Here is a 19,683-nt window from a genome sequence, read left to right as displayed (position 1 = left end):
ATTTGAGGAGAGAGTGGATAAGAAAGCAAAATGTCAGTGAATTGACTACAAGAAATTAATGTTTTATTTTTTAAATTTTCCATCTCTCAAATGAGAATAACACCACCTGCTTTTTACCTACCTCCAAGGACTACTGTCAGATGATAAACAAATTTAATTTTAAACATGAAGGAGACAATGTTCACTGTAGCATTGTTCATAATAGCAAAAACCTGGAAATAATCCAAATGACCATCCTTAGGAGATGGCTAAATAACTATAGGATATTAGTACAATTGGCCATTATATAGCAACTAAAGGGAATGAACCAGACCTAAAGATATAAACATAGGTACATGTAAAAAAATTTAATGTTGCTTATGGATATGTATATATGTAGTAAGAGTATAAAAACAAACACAGGAATGATTAACAACAAATTTAACATGATTACTTCATCTCTGGGGAGGAAAGAAGGTAATGAAATCAAGGCAGGTACCAAGGAAGGAATTTTCAATTTCATCTAAATTTTTTTTTTTCCTTAAAAAGAAAAAATCAGCCCAGCTGGTGTGGCTCAGTGATTGACCTATAAACCAGGAGGTCATGGTTTGATTCCCAGTCAGGACACATGCCCAGGTTGTGGGCTTGATCCCCAGTGTGGGGCATGCAGGAGGCAGCCAATCAATGATTCGCTCTCATGACTGATGTTTCTATCTCTCTCCCTCTCCCTTTCCTCTCTGAAATAAAAAAAATATATATGTATATTTTTTTAAATTAAGACTAATATATATGTACTTAAAAAAGTTTTTAAAAACTGATGAACAAGAAGACAAGTAATTTTTAAATATATTGCAACATAAGTCATGATCCATAAAAATATGATTTTCGCACCTACTGCATTCCATATCTTCAGGCCAAGGAACACCAAACATCTCCATAAGTTTTGAACATTCGCTGTAAGCCCGCTGACACAGTCTACGACAGGGAAGTGTGACACGTCCATATTCCATACAAATAGGAGCATAGAGTGCACAAAGAAATGGCCGGAAATCCCGAGAACAATCCAGATTCACCATAGGGTGGAATGGCTAGGAAAAAGTTAAAATTGAATCATTAGAGAAAGATTTCTATATAAATTAAAGTTTTCTATATACCATATTGCAATATTCAATTTTTTGTCTAAAAAATTCTGAAAGTTATTACATTTTTTTAAGGAGGGTTTTTTTTTGTTTGTTTTGTTTTGTTTTTAACAAACCATCTTAGCCCCACCCCTAGAGATTCTGATTTGGTTAAGTCTGAGATATATCCCAGAATCTATATGTATATTTTAATTGTTACTGGTGATATTAATGTAGAGACAAGCCTGAGAACCAATAATAACAATATGCTCCATTTTATAAAGAAAAAAATATGTATGATAAATGCTCAAAAGATTACTTCTTGGGATGAGATTACAAGAAATTTTAATATTCTTCCTTTTATTTATTTCAATTTCTATATTTTCTTCAATTAACATGTATCAACAGGAGAGAGGACAAAAAGTAAAAAGGAAGGGGAGGGGAGGAAGAGAAGTAGTTAAACTAGTTATTTTGAGGGAGAGAAGTACGAAAGAGATCTCTCACCTTTTCTCATACTTTCTTGTTCTTTTTACATTAAAAATTAAAGATAAAACAAAAGAGAGTTCTTTAAACTCTGAAATCACTTGATGTAAACAGAGCTAACTATAAGCTGATATTAAGAAAGCAAAAAGGAATAAATAGTGGCTCCAAACATAAAACCATATTAAATCATCATTATAACCACAGGAATAGATCAAATATCCCAGGAAGTGTACATCTGGGCTTTTTATTTTTTTAATATATATATATTTTTTATTGATTTCAGAGAGGAAGGGAGAGGGAGAGAGAGATAGAAACATCAATGCTGAGAGACAATCACTGATCGGCTACCTTCTGAACGCTCCACACTGGGGATCAGGACCCTTCAGTTCACAGGCCGCCACTCTAGCCACTGAGCCTAACTAGCTAGGACACATCTGGGCTTTTGACAAGCAAATATTTTTTCACTTGTTTACATAATAGTTTTAGAGTCATTGTTAATTTTGAATTGATAACAAATATTCTCACTACCAGGCCTATTGAGTAAGAATCAATTTACTTCTACACTGATAAATATTAACAAGAGATCTCCTATACACAATACAATCAGAAAAGCAAGAGTCACTTAAAGAAACTGATGTCAAAGAAGTAAACTGTAGAACAGGAACAAGACAGGGATGTTGGCTTTCACTACTCTTATTCAACATAGTACTGGAAGTCCTGGCCACAATGATCAGACAAGGAGAAAAAATAAAAGGCATTCAAATTGGAAAGGAGGAAGTAAAACTCTCATTATTCACAGATATTGTTCATAGAAAATCCTAAAGACTCTACCAAAAAACTAGATTTAATAAATGAATTAGGCAATAGAGCAGAATACAAAATTAACACCCAAAAATCGATGGCTTTTTTATACATCAATAATGAATTCTCAGAAAGGGAGCCTAAATAAACAACCCCATTTACCATTGAAAAAAAAATTAAAACACTTAGGAATAAACTTAACCAAGGAGGTAAAAGTCTGTACTTGGCAAACTACAGGACATTGAAAAAAGAGCTAGAGGAAAATTTTAACATGTGGAAGAAAATACTGCTCTCATGGATTGGTAAAATTAACATCATTTACTACCAAAAACAATCTATAGATTCAATGCAATCCCTATTAAACTACCAACGGCATATTTCACAGATCTAGAACAAATACTCGAGACCCAAAAAAGACCCCGAATAGTCCAGCAATCTTGAAAAAGAACAACAAAGTTGGAGGAATCACAATACCAGATTATCAAGTTATACTACAAAGCCACTGTAATCAAACAGCCTGGTACTGGCACAAGAACACACATATAGATCAATGGAGCAGAACAGAGACCCAAAAATCAACCCAAGCCATTATGCTCAATTAATATTTGACAAAGAAGGTAAGAACATACATTGGAGTCAAGACAGTCTCTTCAATAAATGATGATGGGAAAATTGGAGATACATGCAAAAAAATGAAACTAGATCACCAATTTACACCTTACACAAGAATACTAGCAAACTCTAAATGGATAAAGGACTTAAATGTAAGTCGTGAAACTATAAAAACCCTAAAAGAAACCATAGGCAGCAAAATCTCAGATATCTCTCATAGCAATATGTTTACAGATACATCTCCTAGGGCAGTGGTTGGCAAACTGCGGCCTCTTGAGTGTGGCTCTTCCCCAAAATATCACGTGCGGGCGCGCACGTACAGTGCGATTGAAACTTCGTGGCTACACTCAAGAGGCCAAAGAGCCGCATGTGGCTCGCGAGCCGCAGTTTGCCGACCACTGTCCTAGGGCAAAGGAAACTAAGGAAAAAATAAGCAAATGGGACTACACCAAAATAAAAAGCTTCTGCACAGCAAAAGAAACCATCAACAAAATGAAAAGGGAGCCCACTGTATGGGAGAACATATTTACCAATGATACATCTGATAAAGGGTTAATATTCAAAATATATAAGGAACTCATACAATTGAACAAAAGGAAGACAAATGATCCAATTAAAAAATGGGCACAGGAACTAAATAGACACTTGTCCAAAGTGGACATACAGATGACCAAGAGACTTATGAAAAAATGCTCAAAGTCACTGATCATCAGAGAGATGCAAATAAAAACAATGAGGTATCACTTCACACTTGTCAGAATGGCTATCATAAACAAATCAACAAATAACTAGTGCTGGTGAGGATATGAAGACTAGTACATTGCTGATGAGAATGCAGACTGGTGCAGCCATTATGGAAAACAGTACGGAGTTTCCTCAAAAAATGAAATATGGAACTTACATTTGACTCAGTGATCCCACATCTAGGACTATATCCTAAGAAATCTGAAACACCAATCAGAAAGAATTTATGCACCCCTATGTTCTTAGCAGCACAATTTACAATAGCTAAGACCTGGAAATAGCCCAAGTAGATGAGTGGATTAAAAGGCTGTGGTACATTTATACCACAGAATACTATGCAGCAGTAAAAAAGAAGGATCTTTTACCCATTGAAACAGCAAGGAGGGACCTGGAGAATATTATGCTAAGTGAAGTAAGCCAGTCAGAGAAAGACAAGTATCACATGATCTCACTTATATGTGGAATCTAATGAACAAAATAAACTGATGGACAAAACAGATCCAGAGACATAGAAGCATAGAACAAAGTGCAGAATCTCAGAGAGAAGGCGGGGGAGGGTGGGTGGGTGGGTGGGAAGAGATCAACCAAAGAATTTGTATGCATATATGCATAATCCATGGACACAGCCAATAGGATGGTGAAGGCCTGGGGTGTGTGTGGGGGGGTGGGGGAGAAGCAGGGGCAGGCTAAAAGGGGTCAATGGGGGGGGGGAGATATATATAATACTCTCAACAATAAAGATTCAATTTAAAAAGAAGTTAACTGGATAATGGATGTGAGAACCAATATACCAGTATAACAATAAACTATTTGTGGCAATAAACTATATGTTACTATCACTTCCAGGTATGAAGTAGTAGTTTGTGTTAAACCAATGCATCCATCAAGAACAGATTTAGCCGGGCTGGCGTGGCTCAGTGGTTGAGCGTCGAACTATGAATCAGGAGGTCATGGTTCGATTCCTAGTCAGGGCACATGCCTGGATTGCAGGCTTGATCCCCAGTGTGGGGTGTACAGGAGGCAACCAATCAATGATTCTCTCTCATCACTGATGTTTCCATCTCTCTCTCCCTCTCCCTTCCTCTCTGAAATCAATAAAAATATAAAAAGAATCTCTACTTCTTTCAGAGCAAACTTAAAAAAAGAAAAAAGAAAAAAACAGCTTGAAAATCCAGAAAAAAAAAGTTAAAAAAAATATTTTTAAAGCTATTGGGCCCTAGCAGGTTTGGCTCAGTGGATAGAGCGTCAGCCTGCAGACCTAAGCATCCCAGGTTTGATTCCAGTCAAGGGAGCATATCTTGGTTGCAGGCTCCACTCTGGCCCAGGCCCTGGTTGGGGTGTGTGCAGGAGGCAACCAATCAATGTGTTTCTCTTACATCGATATTTCTCTTTCCCTCTCTTTTCCACTTTCTCTAAAAATCAATGGAAAAATATTTTCAGGTGAGGACTAAAAAAAAAGCTATTAGAGAACTAATGAAGGAAAAGAACTAGAGAGACCAAGAATCAAGAGAGCAGGGAAGCAAAGTGAGGTGGCCTGATTAGCACAACCACATTTCCAAGGAGGCATTTGTTGAATCTGAGCATAAGGCAAGAAGCTGAGAATCGCCCTAACTGGTTTGGCTCAGTGGATAGAGCATTGGCCTGCGGACTGAAAGGTTCCAGGTTCGATTCTGGTCAAGGACATGTACCCTGGTTGCGGGCACATGCCCAGTAGGAGGTGTGCAGGAGGCAGCTGATCAATGTTTCTCTCTCATCGATGTTTCTGACTTTCCATCCTTCTCCTTTCCTCTCTGTAAAATAATTAATAAAATATATGAAAATAAAAAAGAAGCTGAGAATCAAATTTGCCTAGGCAGTGGTCGGCAAACTGCGGCTCGAGAGCCACATGTGGCTCTTTGGCCCCTTGAGTGTGGCCACGAAGTTTCAATCACACTGTACGTGTGCGCACGCACGTGGTATTTTGTGGAAGAGCCACACTCAAGGGGCTGCAGTTTGCCGACCACTGGCCTAGGCTAATGCTAGAAAAATGAGAAACCATCAGAACTTTGGTGGTCTTGTGAAGCTATAGACAAAATTCACATGCAAAAGAATAAAGTTGGATCCTTGTGCTTTACACCATATATAAAAATTAATTCTAAATGCATCAAAGGCCTAAATATAAGAGCAAAATATATGAAACTTTTAGAAGTTTCATGACCCTGGATTTAGCAATGGTTTCTTAGATAGGATACCAAAAGCACAAAAGAAAAATTAGATAAATTGGACTTCATCAAAATCAAATTCAAAATGAAAACCTTTTGTATATTAAAGGGCACTATCAAGAGTGTGAACAGACAAACCTCAGAATGGAAGAAAATATTTGTAAATCAGCTATCTGATAAGGGTCTAGTATCCAGAATACATAAAGAATTCCTATAACTCAACCCAAAAAGACAACCCAATTTTTTAAATGGGCCAAAAACATGAACAGACATTTCTGTAAAGAAGTTATACAATGACTAATAAACACTTAAAAAGATGCTCAATATCATTAGTCATTAAGGAAATTTAAATCAAAACACCATAGCACACCCAGTAGGATAGCTATAATTTAAAAATAAAAGTGTTGAAAGGCTGCGGAGAAACTGAAACCCTTATACATTGTTTATGAAAATGTAAAATGAGGCATCCACTATGGAAAAGAGTGTGGTGATTCTTCAAGAAGTTAAACATAGAACTGCCAAATGATTCAACAATTCCACTCCTGTGTACATACCCAAAAGAATTAAAAATGGTGTTCAAGCAAAAATTTATATATGGCATGAGTGTGGGGGGGAGGGGGAGGTTGGAGGTTAATGGGGGGATGAGGACACATTTGTAATACCTTAACTAATAAAGAAATTAAAGATAAAAAAAAATTTATATATGAATGCTCATAGCAGAGCAGGATTATTTATAATAGCCAAAAGGAACAAAATAAATGAAAAGCAAGCAAATAGGAAGAAAATAAATGAAACTAAAAACGGAAAAATAGAAAAAAATCACTTTGAAAAGATCAATAAAATTTATAAGCTTTAGCAAGACTGACAAAGAAAAATGAGAAATACAAATTACCAATATCAAGAATGAAAGAAAGGATGTCATTGTGTTGTGCCCAGATTTCAAAGTTCCCAAGACCTCCAGGGAGCCAGTCAGTCCGATGCAAAAGCAAAAAGTCATTTATTTCAAACCTAGGTTTGGCTCCCCTGCCACACTCACCGATTCAACGGTAAGCTCCAGTGGCCGAGAGAGAGAGAGGCCTGATGGGACAGGGGGTTTTAAAGGGGGGTGGAGTGAGGGCAGAAGAGGGGACTGTGGGCCCTGCCGATTGGCCAGGCGCGAGTCGGTACAGGATGTGGTCATAGTGATGGCGTGCACTTCCCTTGATTATTGGTTAGTCCAGAGAAATCCTGGGTGTGGCTAGCAGCGGCTTCTTCCCGTGAGGAAGCACATGGCACCGTCCCAAAATGGAGGACCCAAGGCAAGATGGAGGGCGCAGTCCTTGTCCGGCTCCTGCTGCTGCCGCTCGAACTCGCCACAAGGCAGGATGGCCCTCCCGCACAGCACCCGCAGCTGGCCTGCGGGCAGACTGGGACTCCAGCGCGTCTGGGCGGCACAGGCGCAGCAAACGGGGTGCAGCCGGTGGCGTGGCCCAGCTCTGGAGGAGCGGCATCCGCTCGGAGCAGGCCCGGCCCATGGGGCCGGTGCACTGCAGCATGGCGGCCTCCCCGAGCTAGGGCACGCGCCCCACTCCGCTGCCGCCGCTGCTGCACTGGGCCCGGTCCGGGGGGGGGCAGCGGGCGGGTGGCAGCCCGCGCCGGGCTCCCGCCGTGGGCCGGGGAGCCAATGCCCCCCCCAATGGGGCCCGGCGGTCGACCCACGAAGGCCCTGGTCCCCCCGACCGGGCCCCAAGGGCCGCATGGACCCCCGGCCCCAGCGCGGGCAAGCGGGGAGCCAACCAAGGGGGAAGGAAGGAAAGAGCCAGGCGGTGAGGCCTTCCGCTCCCATGACCTCCCCCATGGTCGGTCGCCGCCCGGCCCCACCCCTCGGCCCGCTGCCGGCCACCACGCAGCCGGTCCGGACACTCGGACCGGCTCCGGGGAGGCCAGGCCCTACGGCGGGTGCGGAGGGATTTCAGAGCCCAGCGGCCAGACTCCTCCTCCCGCACCGCCCGGAGAGGCAGGCGGCACGCCTTTCAATTGGAGTCTCTACAGACATTAAGAAGATAAGGAAATAATATAAAAAACTATATATACCTAATCTAGATAATTTAAATGAAGTGGGCCAGTTCCTCAAAAGCCACAAACTATCAAAACTCACCTAAGATAAAACTGATAATCTGAGTAGTCCTATAACTATTAAAGAAATTGAATTTGTAGATTAAAATCTCTTGAAAAAGAAGTGCACAGGCCAGATTATTTCATTGGTAAAATCTAACCAACATTCAAAGAAGAATTAATACCAATTCTAAACAATCTCTTCCAGAAAATAGCAGAGAATTAATCTCAACTAATTATATGAAGCCAGGATTAGTATTAAAGCCAAAGATAGTACAAAAGAAGAAAACTACAAACCAATACCCCACATAAACATACATGCAAAATTCCTTAAAATAGTAACAAATCAAATCCAAAAATATATTAAAAGCATTATATACCCCATCCTAGTAGGGTTTGTTCCACAAAGTCAAGGCTGACTCAATATTCAAAGTCAATCAATGTAATCCACCAAATTAACAAACTGACAAAAATCACATAATCATACCAAATGATGCAGAAATAGCATTCATGATTTTAAAAGTTTTCAGCAAACTAGAATTAGACGGTAACGTACTCAACTCAATAAGGTACATCTACAAAAACGTTATAGTTAACATCATACTTAATAGTGACACACTGGATTCTTACTCATAAGATTGGAAACAGCCCTAACTGGTTTGGCTCAGTGGATAGAGCATCGGCCTGCGGACTGAAGGGTCCCAGGTTCGATTCCGGTCAAGGGCATGTACCTTGGTTGCGGGCACATCTCCAGTAGAAGGTGTGCAAGAGGCAGCTAATCGATGTTTCTAACTCTCTATCCTTCTCCCTTCCTCTCTGTAAAAAATCAATAAAATATATTTAAAAAAAAAAAAAAAGATTGGAAACAAGGGACAGACAGATGCCTGCTCTCACTCTTGTATTGTTTTTCAATACAAGAGGCCTGGTGCACGGATTTGTGCACCAGTGGGGTCCCTCGACCTGGCCTGCACCCTCTCGGAATCCAGAACCCTTTGGGGATGTTGGATTGCTGATTTCGGCTCAATTCCTGCAGGCCAGATTAATCAGTCTGTTCCATGTTTCCATACTTGTGCATTGACTGCCTGCCCCCTGGTGGTCAGTGTGCATCATAGTACTGGTTGAAGGGTCACTAAGGCTTTTGTATATATAGACTAGAGGTCCGGTGCATGAAATTCGTGCTTTTAAAATCATGAATGCTATTTCTGCATCATTTGGTATGATCCCCCTCAGCCTGGCCTGCACCCTCTCGCAGTCCGAGAGCCCTCGGCGGATGCCCAACTGATGGCTTATGCCTGATCCCACAGGGAGCAGGCCTCAGCCGGCAGTCGGACATCCTTAGCACTGCAGCGGAGGTGGGAGAAGCTCCCGCCACTGCTGCTGCACTTGCCAGCCGTGAACCCAGCTTCTGGCTGAGCGGCGCTCCCCCTGTGGGAGTGCACTGACCACCAGAGGGCAGCTCCTGTGTTAAGTGTCTGCCCCCTGGTGGTTAGTGCATGTCATAGTGACCGGTCGTTCTACCATTTGATCAATTTGCATATTTGCCTTTTATTATATAGGATGGTACTGGAAGTCCTACCAGCAGAATTAAAGCAAGAAAAGGAAATAACAGATGTAGAGACTGGAAAAAGAAAACTGTCTCTACTTGCAGATGATATTACTGTCTACACAGAACATCCCAAATAATCTACAAAAAAACACCCAGAACTAACAATTGAGTTCAGCAAGGTTGTAGGATATGAGAAAAATATTTTAAAATTGTATTTTTCTATAATTAGCATTTGGGAACTAACTTAAACAATACATTTAAAATCACTAAAAACACTCAAACACATATAAATCCAACAAAACAAGTATAGAACTTGTATAAAACCCCGATGAAAGAAGTCAAGGAAGATAGGAATAAATGAATGGACACACACTTTATTAGTTTGTTGAGGCTTCCATAACAAAGTATCACACAAACTGAGTGGCTTAAACAACGTAAGTTCATTATTTCACATTTCTGGAAGCTAGAAGTTCAAGTTCAAAATGTTGGTAGAAAAGTTATGTCTACTCAAAAAGCTGTTCATGAATTTTCTCAACAACTTTATTTGTAATTGCAAAGAACAAGAAACAACCCAATGTCCTTCAATAGATGACTGAGTAATTGTGCAAATTGTGGTGCATCTCTATATTGGAATAGTACTCAGTAATTAAAAATAATGGCTATTGATACCTGTAACAACTTGGATGGAACTTAAATAAAAAAAAGCTAATCTCAAAAAATTACATATTGTATAACCCTATTTACTTGTATATAACATTCTTGGAATGACAAAAATTACAGAGATAGAGAACAAATGAGTGGCTGCTTGGGATTAGGAAGGGAGAGGAGAGGGAATTCCTTGGTGGTGATAAAACAGTTCTGTATCTTAACTGTAGCAGTGGCTACATCAATTTATACATGTGATAAAATTGCAAAGACTACACACATGTACATTTGCGTATACACACAAATAAAAATGAACACATGTAAAAACTGGTGAACTATAAGGTCTGTTCATTGTATCAATGTTAATTTCTAGGTTTTGATACTGTAAAATCTATATTATAAAAGGCCTATGGCCATAACGACCAACAACTGGATGGGGAACCACAGAGAACCGGGTGGGTGGCAGCAGTGGCCGGAGCGAAGCAGCCCTGGTCCTAGGTGCCTGGAGGTGGTGGTTGGAGCCAAGCAGTCCGGGTCCCGGGTGGGTGCCTGGCAGCAGCCAGAGCAAAGCAGCCCGGGTCCCAGGTGCCTGGCAGCCGCCGGGTGAGTGCGACAAGGCGTGTGCAGGTGGGCGGAGCTGCGTGATTTCACACGCTGGGCTTCTAGTCTACACTAATAAAAGAGAAACATGGTAATTGGCATACGACCGTTACCCTTCCCATTGGCTAATCAAGGCAATATGCAAATTAACTGTCAGCCAAGATGGTGGCCGGCAGCCAGGCAGCTTGAAACTAACATGAGGCTTGCTTGCTTCAGTGACAGAGGACACTGCTGCTGCAGGCCTCTGAGCCTGCAGTTTCAAACATTGTAACAAATATAGATGCTAAAAAAAACCCCAGAAACCAGCTTTCAGCGAGCTGGGATCTCCGAGCTGGAGTCAGAGCTGGAGTTATACATTGTTTCGAACCGAAACAAACCAGATACCTACTTTCAGCAGCAGAGGCCTAAGAGCTGGAGCCTCAGAGCTAAAGCTGGCCCAGAATTAAAAAAAGAAAAGAAAAAGAAAAAAAGGAGCGGTTGGGAGCTTCCGTCACCCGCCAGCCTGAAAACAGCCCTCAGCCCCTCACCCAGACTGGCCAGGCACCCCAGTGGGGACCCCCACCCTGAAGGGTGTGTGACCAGCTGCAAACAGCCCTCAGCCCCTCACCCAGGCTGGCCAGGCACCCCAGTGGGGACCCCAACCCTGAAGGGTGTGTGACCAGCTGCAAACAGCCCTCAGCCCCTCACCCAGGCTGGCCAGGCACCCCAGTGGGGACCCCAACCCTGAAGGGTGTGTGACCAGCTGCAAATAGCCATCATCCCCTCATCCAGGCTGGCCAAGCACTCCAGTGGGGACCCCCACCCTGAATGGTGTGTGACCAGCTGCAAACAGCCATCATCCCCTCACCCAGGCTGGCCAGGCACCCCAGTGGGGACCCCCACCCTGATCCAGAACACCCTTCAGGGCAAACCAGCCAGACCCACCCATGCACCAGGCCTCTATCCTATATAGTAAAAGGGTAATATGCCTCCCAGCACAGGGATCAGCGTGACAGGGGGCAGCGCCCAAACCCCCAATTGCCCTGTGGCTCTGTGTGTGACAGGGGGTGGGGCCACAACCTCCCTATCCGCCCTGCTCTGTTTGTGACGGGAAGGCGCCCCAACCTCCTGATCAGCCCTGCTCTGTGCCTGATACGGGGGAGCTCCCCAACCTCTGATCGCCCTGCGGCTCTGTGTGTGACAGGGTGCGGCGCCCCAACCCCCTGATCAGCCCTGTCTGTGTGTGACAGGGTAGAGCCATAACCTCCCCATCGGCCCTGCCCTGAGTGTGAGAGTGGCGGCGCCCCAACCCCCTGATGGGCCCTGCTCTGTGGGTGATAGAGGGCGGCGCCACAACCCCCACCCCTCCCACGGGCCCTGCTCTGTGTGTGATGGGGTAGAGCCATAACCTCCCCATCGGCCCTGCCCTGAGTGTGAGAGTGGTGGCATCCCAACCCCCTGATCTGCCCTGCTCTGTGGGTGATAGAGGGCGGCACCCCAACCCCCTGATCCGCCCTGCTGTGTGTGACAGGGGGCGGTGCCCCAACTCCCCTTATCGGCCCTACTCTCTGAGTGACAGGGGGGAGCTCCTCAACCCCCTGATGGGCCCTGCTCTGTGCTTGACAGGGGGCAGCGCCCCACCCCCTGGATTGGCCCTGCTCTGTGCGTGACAGGGGGTGGCGCCGCAACCTCCCCATCGACCCTGCCTTGAGTGTGACGGGGCGGTGCCCCAACCCCCCAATCGGCCCTACCCTGAGCGTGACTGGGGGTGGCATCGCAACCTCCTGATCCGCCCTGCTCTGTGCAAGACAGGGGGCGGCGCCCCAACTCCCCAATCGGCCCTGCTCTGAGCCCGACCAGGGGCTGCACCTAGGGATTGGGCCTGCCCTCTGCCACCCGGGAGCAGGCCTAAGCCAGCAGGTCGTTATCTCCCGAGGGGTCCCAGACTGCTAGAGGGCACAGGCCGGGCTGAGGGACCCTCCTCTTCCCCCCGAGTGCACAAATTTTTGTGCACCGGGTCTCTAGTAGTTATATAAGATAGTAAGATCGGGGGAACTAGGTAGAGTACACAGAATCTCCTATACTATTTTGCAGTGTCCTGTGAGTCTATAATTATTTTAAAATCAAAGTTAAAAAATATATTATGGTCACATGCTGGTGTGTGTGTGTGTGTGTGTGTGTGTGTGTGTGTGTATCATATGTATATGCATATGTATGTTTTAAGCAAGTCTCAAACTTGCTTGGTACTAAGTAATACATAAAATACTAACAAATGCAATATTGTTAACCTCCATCTGTGAGCTCCATCATGAACTATAAAATTGATTTGAGTGACATTTTGCATTGCTTGCACTGAGTCTAAAGCTATTAAGTTTATTCTTCTATCACTTATTAACTACAAGTACCTTGTGTCATATCTCAGCTAGCATTTACTGACAGTTAGTATAGGCCAGGCAGTGTTCTAAGAGCCTTACACACATTATCTCATTAACCCTCTCAACAACCTCATAAAGGAGGTACTACGGCCCTGGCTGGTGAGGTTCAGCGATTTAGAGCATCGACCGATGCACAGAAGGATCTAGGGTTTGATTCCCAGTCAAGGCACATACCTGGGTGGCAGGTTCGATTCCTAGCCCCAGTTGGGGCATGTGTGGGAGGCAACCAACTGATGTGTCTCTTTCACATCCATGTTCCTCTCCCTCTCCCTCTCTCTCTCTCCCCTCTTCTCTCACTGCCACTCACTCTAAAAATCAATGGAAAAAAATACCCTCAAGTGAGGATTAACTAAAAAAAAAAAAAAGTAGGTACTATAAATATTAATCCCATTTTATAATACATGTGAAGAAAATGAGGCATAGAAAGTTAAGTAATTTGCCCAAGATCACACAGCTGCAAAGAGCCAAGAGTCAAACCATGGCATTCTAATCCAAAGCCCTTGAGCTTAACCAATCTGTTTTATATAATCTCTCTAAACTTTAGTTTTCTCCTCTGTAAAATAGCTTTAATAATACATAAATAATACATAAAATAGCATACAGAACCCAGTAAATAATAACTTTCAAGAGGATTACTGAAGAGTTGCAAATTAATAGAACCGAAGAAGGCCTATTTGATGGACATGAAGAAACCTGTTAAAGTCCCTGTTCTCAAATGCCAAGTGAGAAAGAAAGTCAATGGAAATTATGTTTGAAAAAGCAAAACAGCCCGGCTAGCTCAGTTGGTAGAGCATGAGACTCTTAAAAAGCAAAACAAAACATGGATAAATCTCAATATCATTACGCTGGGTGAGAGAAACCAGACATAAAAAAGTAGATACTATATGACTACATTTAAATAATACTCTAGAAAATTAAAGTAATCCATAGTGACAGAAAGCAGATCTGTTGTTGTTTGGAACAGGAAGTCAACAGGGTGTGGACTACAAAGGGACACAAGGAGAATTTTGAGGTGATGGAAATGCTCTATATCTTGGTTTCATGGGTATATATATATATACATCTCTTAAAACTCATTGAATTGAACACTGTAAATGAGTGCAGTTTATTGTATACAAATTATACCCCAAAAAAGCTGTTATATAAAAACAAAAATATTAATATTTTTCAAACAAGCAAATTGCCTTGACTTTAACCCTAACAATTTTTAATCTCAACAAAATAAAAATTTAATGAGGTAGCCTGAATACTGTAGAGTTGGGAACAAGTATATAAAATAAGTTATACTATTAAAGCACTATGAAGTAGAAAAAGGATCTTTATCTGATTAAATTTTAAGATTCTTACTGAGTACTTCCTTAAACAGTACTACTTCTGTTCACTAAATTAAGACCAAGTATAGGAAGTTTACAAACTGAAAAGTAACTTTCTAAAATTAAATTCCTGATTTCTACAACAAAGGTACACAACGTGGAACCTACCATTCTTTGTTCAAATTCAAATCAACCAAGCCTCTGTGCTCCCAATCTCTTTCTTCTTTCAAATTTCCATTCCTGTTACCATAGGAACCTGCTAGCCGACAAGCCTTCAAGCATAGCAACAGCAGAAGCTTAGCAAGGGATGTGAGAAAGGGACAGAGTCAAAGGCCAAAATTTGACTCATGAGAATCAGAATTCCAATCTCAGTCACTCTACAAAGGTCTGGTAACCATAGAAATAGTATCCTACTGGGTTTGGGAATATTATGACTAAATTCACGAAATGTGAAACCAATTGTGGAATGGCCTTGAAAATTCAAAAATAGTATTCAATTCTATTTCAGATCCAAATTAGAAAAAGAAATTAAAAAACAATTGTTTAGAATAAGTTTAAGTGATTACATATACCTTTAAAAATTTTTTGTAACAAAAGTCCTAATGATAAAAGATCCAAAACTTTAATAATTACTTTGTATATAAAAAAATCTAGGTTTGTAAAACACCTTTAAGCCCAACAGATTTCCTTTACAAATCATAATATTTTTAAATGTCTCATTGAGCACATTAAATGCTTTCCAATAGTCTTTTAGTGAGTTGGTTTGCAGAAATATGCCATTATCACAGGAATATATTTATCTTCTTAAGTCAAAGGGGTGTCCCCAAAGCAGACCTTTAGGAAGTAAACTTTAATACTTCAAATATCATAAACAATTGTTAAGTACGGTCTGTCTCAAAAAGTGAAACTTTAAAAATCAAATTCCACCACACTTAATATTAATAAGTTAATTGAATACAAGTTTTTAAAAGGTATTCCTTTAAAGTGATTTGTCGCACAAGAAAATCAATTAGAAATTTTAAAAGCTGCTATTTTCCCCCTAAAGTCAGAAGTAACTAAATGCAATTAATTCTCCACTACTCATGTGTACATTTTTCAATTTAGAAGCTTCTTAATTCTGGCTGGTTTCCCTGTCACACAATACGCTTCTTAAGCCAACTCACTAAATTGTTGTTTGCTTAGGGAAAAACCACCTTATTAACCTAAACAAAAGACAGTAAGAGTAGTAAATCTGCTGCATAATGCATGTATTCTAAAGATATAAATCATGAATTTCAAGCATGTAATCAAAGAAATTTCGTTTCCAAAAAGACTGTCCATAAAATGTTAATAATTACTGGTACATAGGTGTATATTATGCCATTCCCTAAACACACACACACACACACACACACACACACACACACACACACACAACTGTCTTTCAGGGCTAATTCACATATCATCTGCAACTGATGAGTCTTCTCTTTTGAATCCCCTGAGCACTTTATGCCTTTATGGATTTACCAAATTCTTCCTTAAGTTTCAGTCATTAAATCAAAATATCTGTAATAAATACTTAAGTCTTAGGCACTGCAACTGAGTGCTAAACCAAAAAGGACCCTTGAGCTTTTAACAAAAAAGTTTCTGTACTAATTTTATTGTTTTAAAAGCACAATGTGTTTCTTACTGAAAACCAGAAAAAAGAACATTAAATGAAGAACACAAAAAACACAAATAAACTGTACTAATTCAGGAACAACCACTGCTAGCCTTGGGGAAAAACCTTCCAGATGAACATACTTTTTTTTTCAACCAAAGCAGGATGATACCATACATAATGTTTTGTTAACTACCCCTACTTTTTTTCTACTTATTAATCTATTAAGTACAACTTAGAATTTTGACAGGCAAAGACGGAGAAGAGAGTATTAAGGCAGAAGGAACATGAAAGGTCTAGGGATGTGAAAATTTAGTTGTTTTATTCCTTAGCTTAATTACATACACCACTTATAAGTGTAAATATGTATGTTGAAAGCATCAAGTAAAGACCCAAAAATGGGCAGGGGGGCAAAGTAAAAAACTAATGTTCACAGGTTAAATGCTAAATGATATCCTTCGTGTTAGAATTACCATTACTACCATCCTAACCAAGGGTACTACTACTATCTACCACTCCTGGAGATTAAGTGGTTAGATACAGCATCATAACCATAACCATGAATACTACCATCTCTTACGAAATTCACAGTTTATAAAGTTCATTAATTCATTAAAATATATATTTAGCAGTTACTATGTGTGAGGTACTGTCAGGTACAGGGTATACAAAGATGAATAGGACAGGCTCTGCTTTCAATAGCAAAAAAGCAGCAAACAATCCTTCAGTAAGAACTGAATTTTAAAAAATGAAGACAACCTCACACCTATTAGGATAACTATTATCCAGGAAAAAATACATAACTAGTGTTGGTGAGGATGTGGAGAAATTGGAACCCTTTGCACTGCTGGTATATAAAATGGAGCAGCTGTAGAAAGAAAAAAAAAATGGAGCAGTTGCTATGGAAAACAGTATTGTGGCCTCCTCCCCCCCAAAAATTGAAAGCAGAGATTGGAACTGATATTTGTACAACCATGTTCATGGCATCATTATTTACAATAGCCAAAAGGTACAAGCAACCCAAGTGTCTGACAGATGAATGAATAAACTAAATGTGTGGTATATACATACAATGGAGTATTATTCAGCCTTAAAAAGAAAATTCTGACACATGCTACATGGATGACCCTTGAAGACATTATATACTAAGTGAAAAAAGCCAGTCACAAAAATACAAATATTGTATGATACCACTTATATGAGGTACCTACAGCAGTCTAATTCAGAAAGAAAGTAGAATGGTGGTTGTCAGGGACTTGGAGGACAGAATAATGAAAGATTATTGTTTAATGGGTACAGAGTTTCAGTTTTGGAAAATGAAAAAGTATAGGAGAAGGTTATTTGGGATGATTACATTAACAGGTGAATGTACTTCATGCCACTGAACTATACATTTAAAAATGGTTGAAACGGTAAGTTTAATGCCATGTAAATTTTGCCACAATTATAAAATATTTTTGAGTAATATCTGTAAATACTACTAAGGAATATTTAGTACATATTAAGTGAAAAAGTAAAGTAGTAAAAACAAACAGTATGACATTATATCAAAGAAAGGTGAAAGAATATACAGATATAGATAAATATTATAAAAACATTTTAAATAAATATTTACATTTTTAAAGTAAGTATAAACATTTTTAAATGAAAAGGTCAGAGACTAGACTTCTCAGAATGTACTTTGCTCTAAAGTTTTAAAACATAATTATAAAATAAATTTAAACCAAAAAAATTGCTAGGTTGTGCCTCAAAATCAAATGAAACATTAATCTGTGTACTGAGTTTAACCACAAAGAGAAGTATTTAAGTAACTTTAAAACACAGTATTTGACTATATATCCTTGGTGAAAGATATCCGTAAGCAAAAAGAAGCACACAAAAATATTAAAACTGCTTTCAGTAATCATACTGTAATAATAATGAAATTATTCTGAAATATTACAATGTATGTCTATAATAACGCTTCAGTATAAAAAACAAAATTAAATTTAAATAAAAACTCTGCAATGTTATTTGAATTGAAAGTATCTGCACAAACTTATGATGTACTTCCTTAAAAAAATTATTTCCTGGCTCTGTCCATGAAAAGGCCTAAAAATGATTAATCTAGTATTCAATAGGGTTAGCACCCAGATAGTGGTCTCTAAATATCATTTCCAAAAGGAATCAGTACTCCCTATCAGGGTTGGGCAAACTTTCTGACTCGAGGGCCACAATGGGTTCTTAAACTGGACCGGAGGGCCGGAACAAAAGCATGGATGGAGTGTTTGTGTGAACTAATATAAATTCAAAGTAAACATCATTACATAAAAGGGTACGGTCTTTTTTTTTTTAGTTTTATTCATTTCAAACGGGCCCGATCCAGCCCGCGGGCCGTAGTTTGCCCACGGCTGCCCTAGATAAACTGATGATTCATGGTGTGAAAATTAATAAAGGAAACCTCAATTAAAATTGGGGTTGGGAAGATCTGTTAGAGGGAACTCTCAAGCTATTATCACTCATTACTGCCAATTAGTCCAAACAGGAAGACTCAATTACAGAGTCAATTAATTCAGTTATAGATCCCAACCAATCGGAAAAAGGGTACTTGCACAGGAAGTACATCTACTTTACTATTCCAGCAGGAGGTTTTCTTCTTGCCCATCCAATGAAAATACTGAAACTCAACCAATGAGAAGCCATAATCACCTATGAACTCTTACTTTCCTCCAATTAAACTTTCATTTTTCCTTGCTGATAACTTCCTTGCTTTGCCCTCCTTACTATAAAAGCCTTCCATCTTGTATGACCCCTCACTAACCCCCCTGCCGACCTTATCTGCTTGCTAGAGAAGATGATGCCCTATTCATGAATTGTTTAATAAAACCAACTAAGTCATTAAATTTACTTAAAATTTATTCATTAACAAAGATTTGAGGCAGAATGTTATGAAATGAATTTGAATTATGGCAAGAAAGCTATTAGAAACTACTAGAGTACTGTAAAAAACACTCAGGAGCTACCTTAAAGAGGCTCCCACTACCAAAGATGGAATAGGTTGAGCCCCAATAAGAATAATAACTGTAACAGATTGAAACATATCAAATATGTTAAAAATACATGAGTTCATAAGATGCTTTAAAAAAAATCACCTTTGGAGATTGTTTGGGAATCAACTTATCCTAAAAACTAATAAAAGAGTATGATCAGGTATTTATCTTATCTTTCTCATACAAACTGTACATCTAGTAGTAATAGGAAGTTTCTGTTTATAAAGAATTCCAGCTGCGAAATGAAGATGATAGAATATCATCATTTTGCAAACCCCTAATAAAATTATTGATCTAGGAAATTGATCTAAAATTACAGAATGACAACTAGATATTATGTGCCTATGAAATGTTCTCCCCCACCATTCCACCAAAAAAAAAAAAAAAAAGTCAAAAAAGGAGACAGAGGAACATGGTAAATACCACAGGGATGAAATCAGTAAACTAAAGACTATGGAAAACTCT

The 19,683-nt window shown here is 40.1% G+C and overlaps 1 protein-coding gene across 1 annotated transcript in view; it reads right to left on the bottom strand.

Moving 5' to 3' along the window:
* FZD3 (frizzled class receptor 3) overlaps window positions 1-19,683 on the bottom strand; it is a 133,959-nt gene that overhangs the window by 93,744 nt on the left and 20,532 nt on the right. Inside the window, exon 4 of the mRNA XM_081092871.1 lies at window positions 871-1,067. Within this exon, the coding sequence (XP_080948997.1) occupies window positions 871-1,067 (197 nt within the window). The remainder of the gene's footprint in view (window positions 1-870; window positions 1,068-19,683) is intronic.

Source organism: Myotis nattereri, assembly GCF_964212035.1.
Source record: "Myotis nattereri genome assembly, chromosome: 5".
Lineage (NCBI taxonomy): Eukaryota > Metazoa > Chordata > Mammalia > Chiroptera > Vespertilionidae > Myotis > Myotis nattereri.
This window is presented reverse-complemented; position numbering and strand designations above follow the sequence as displayed.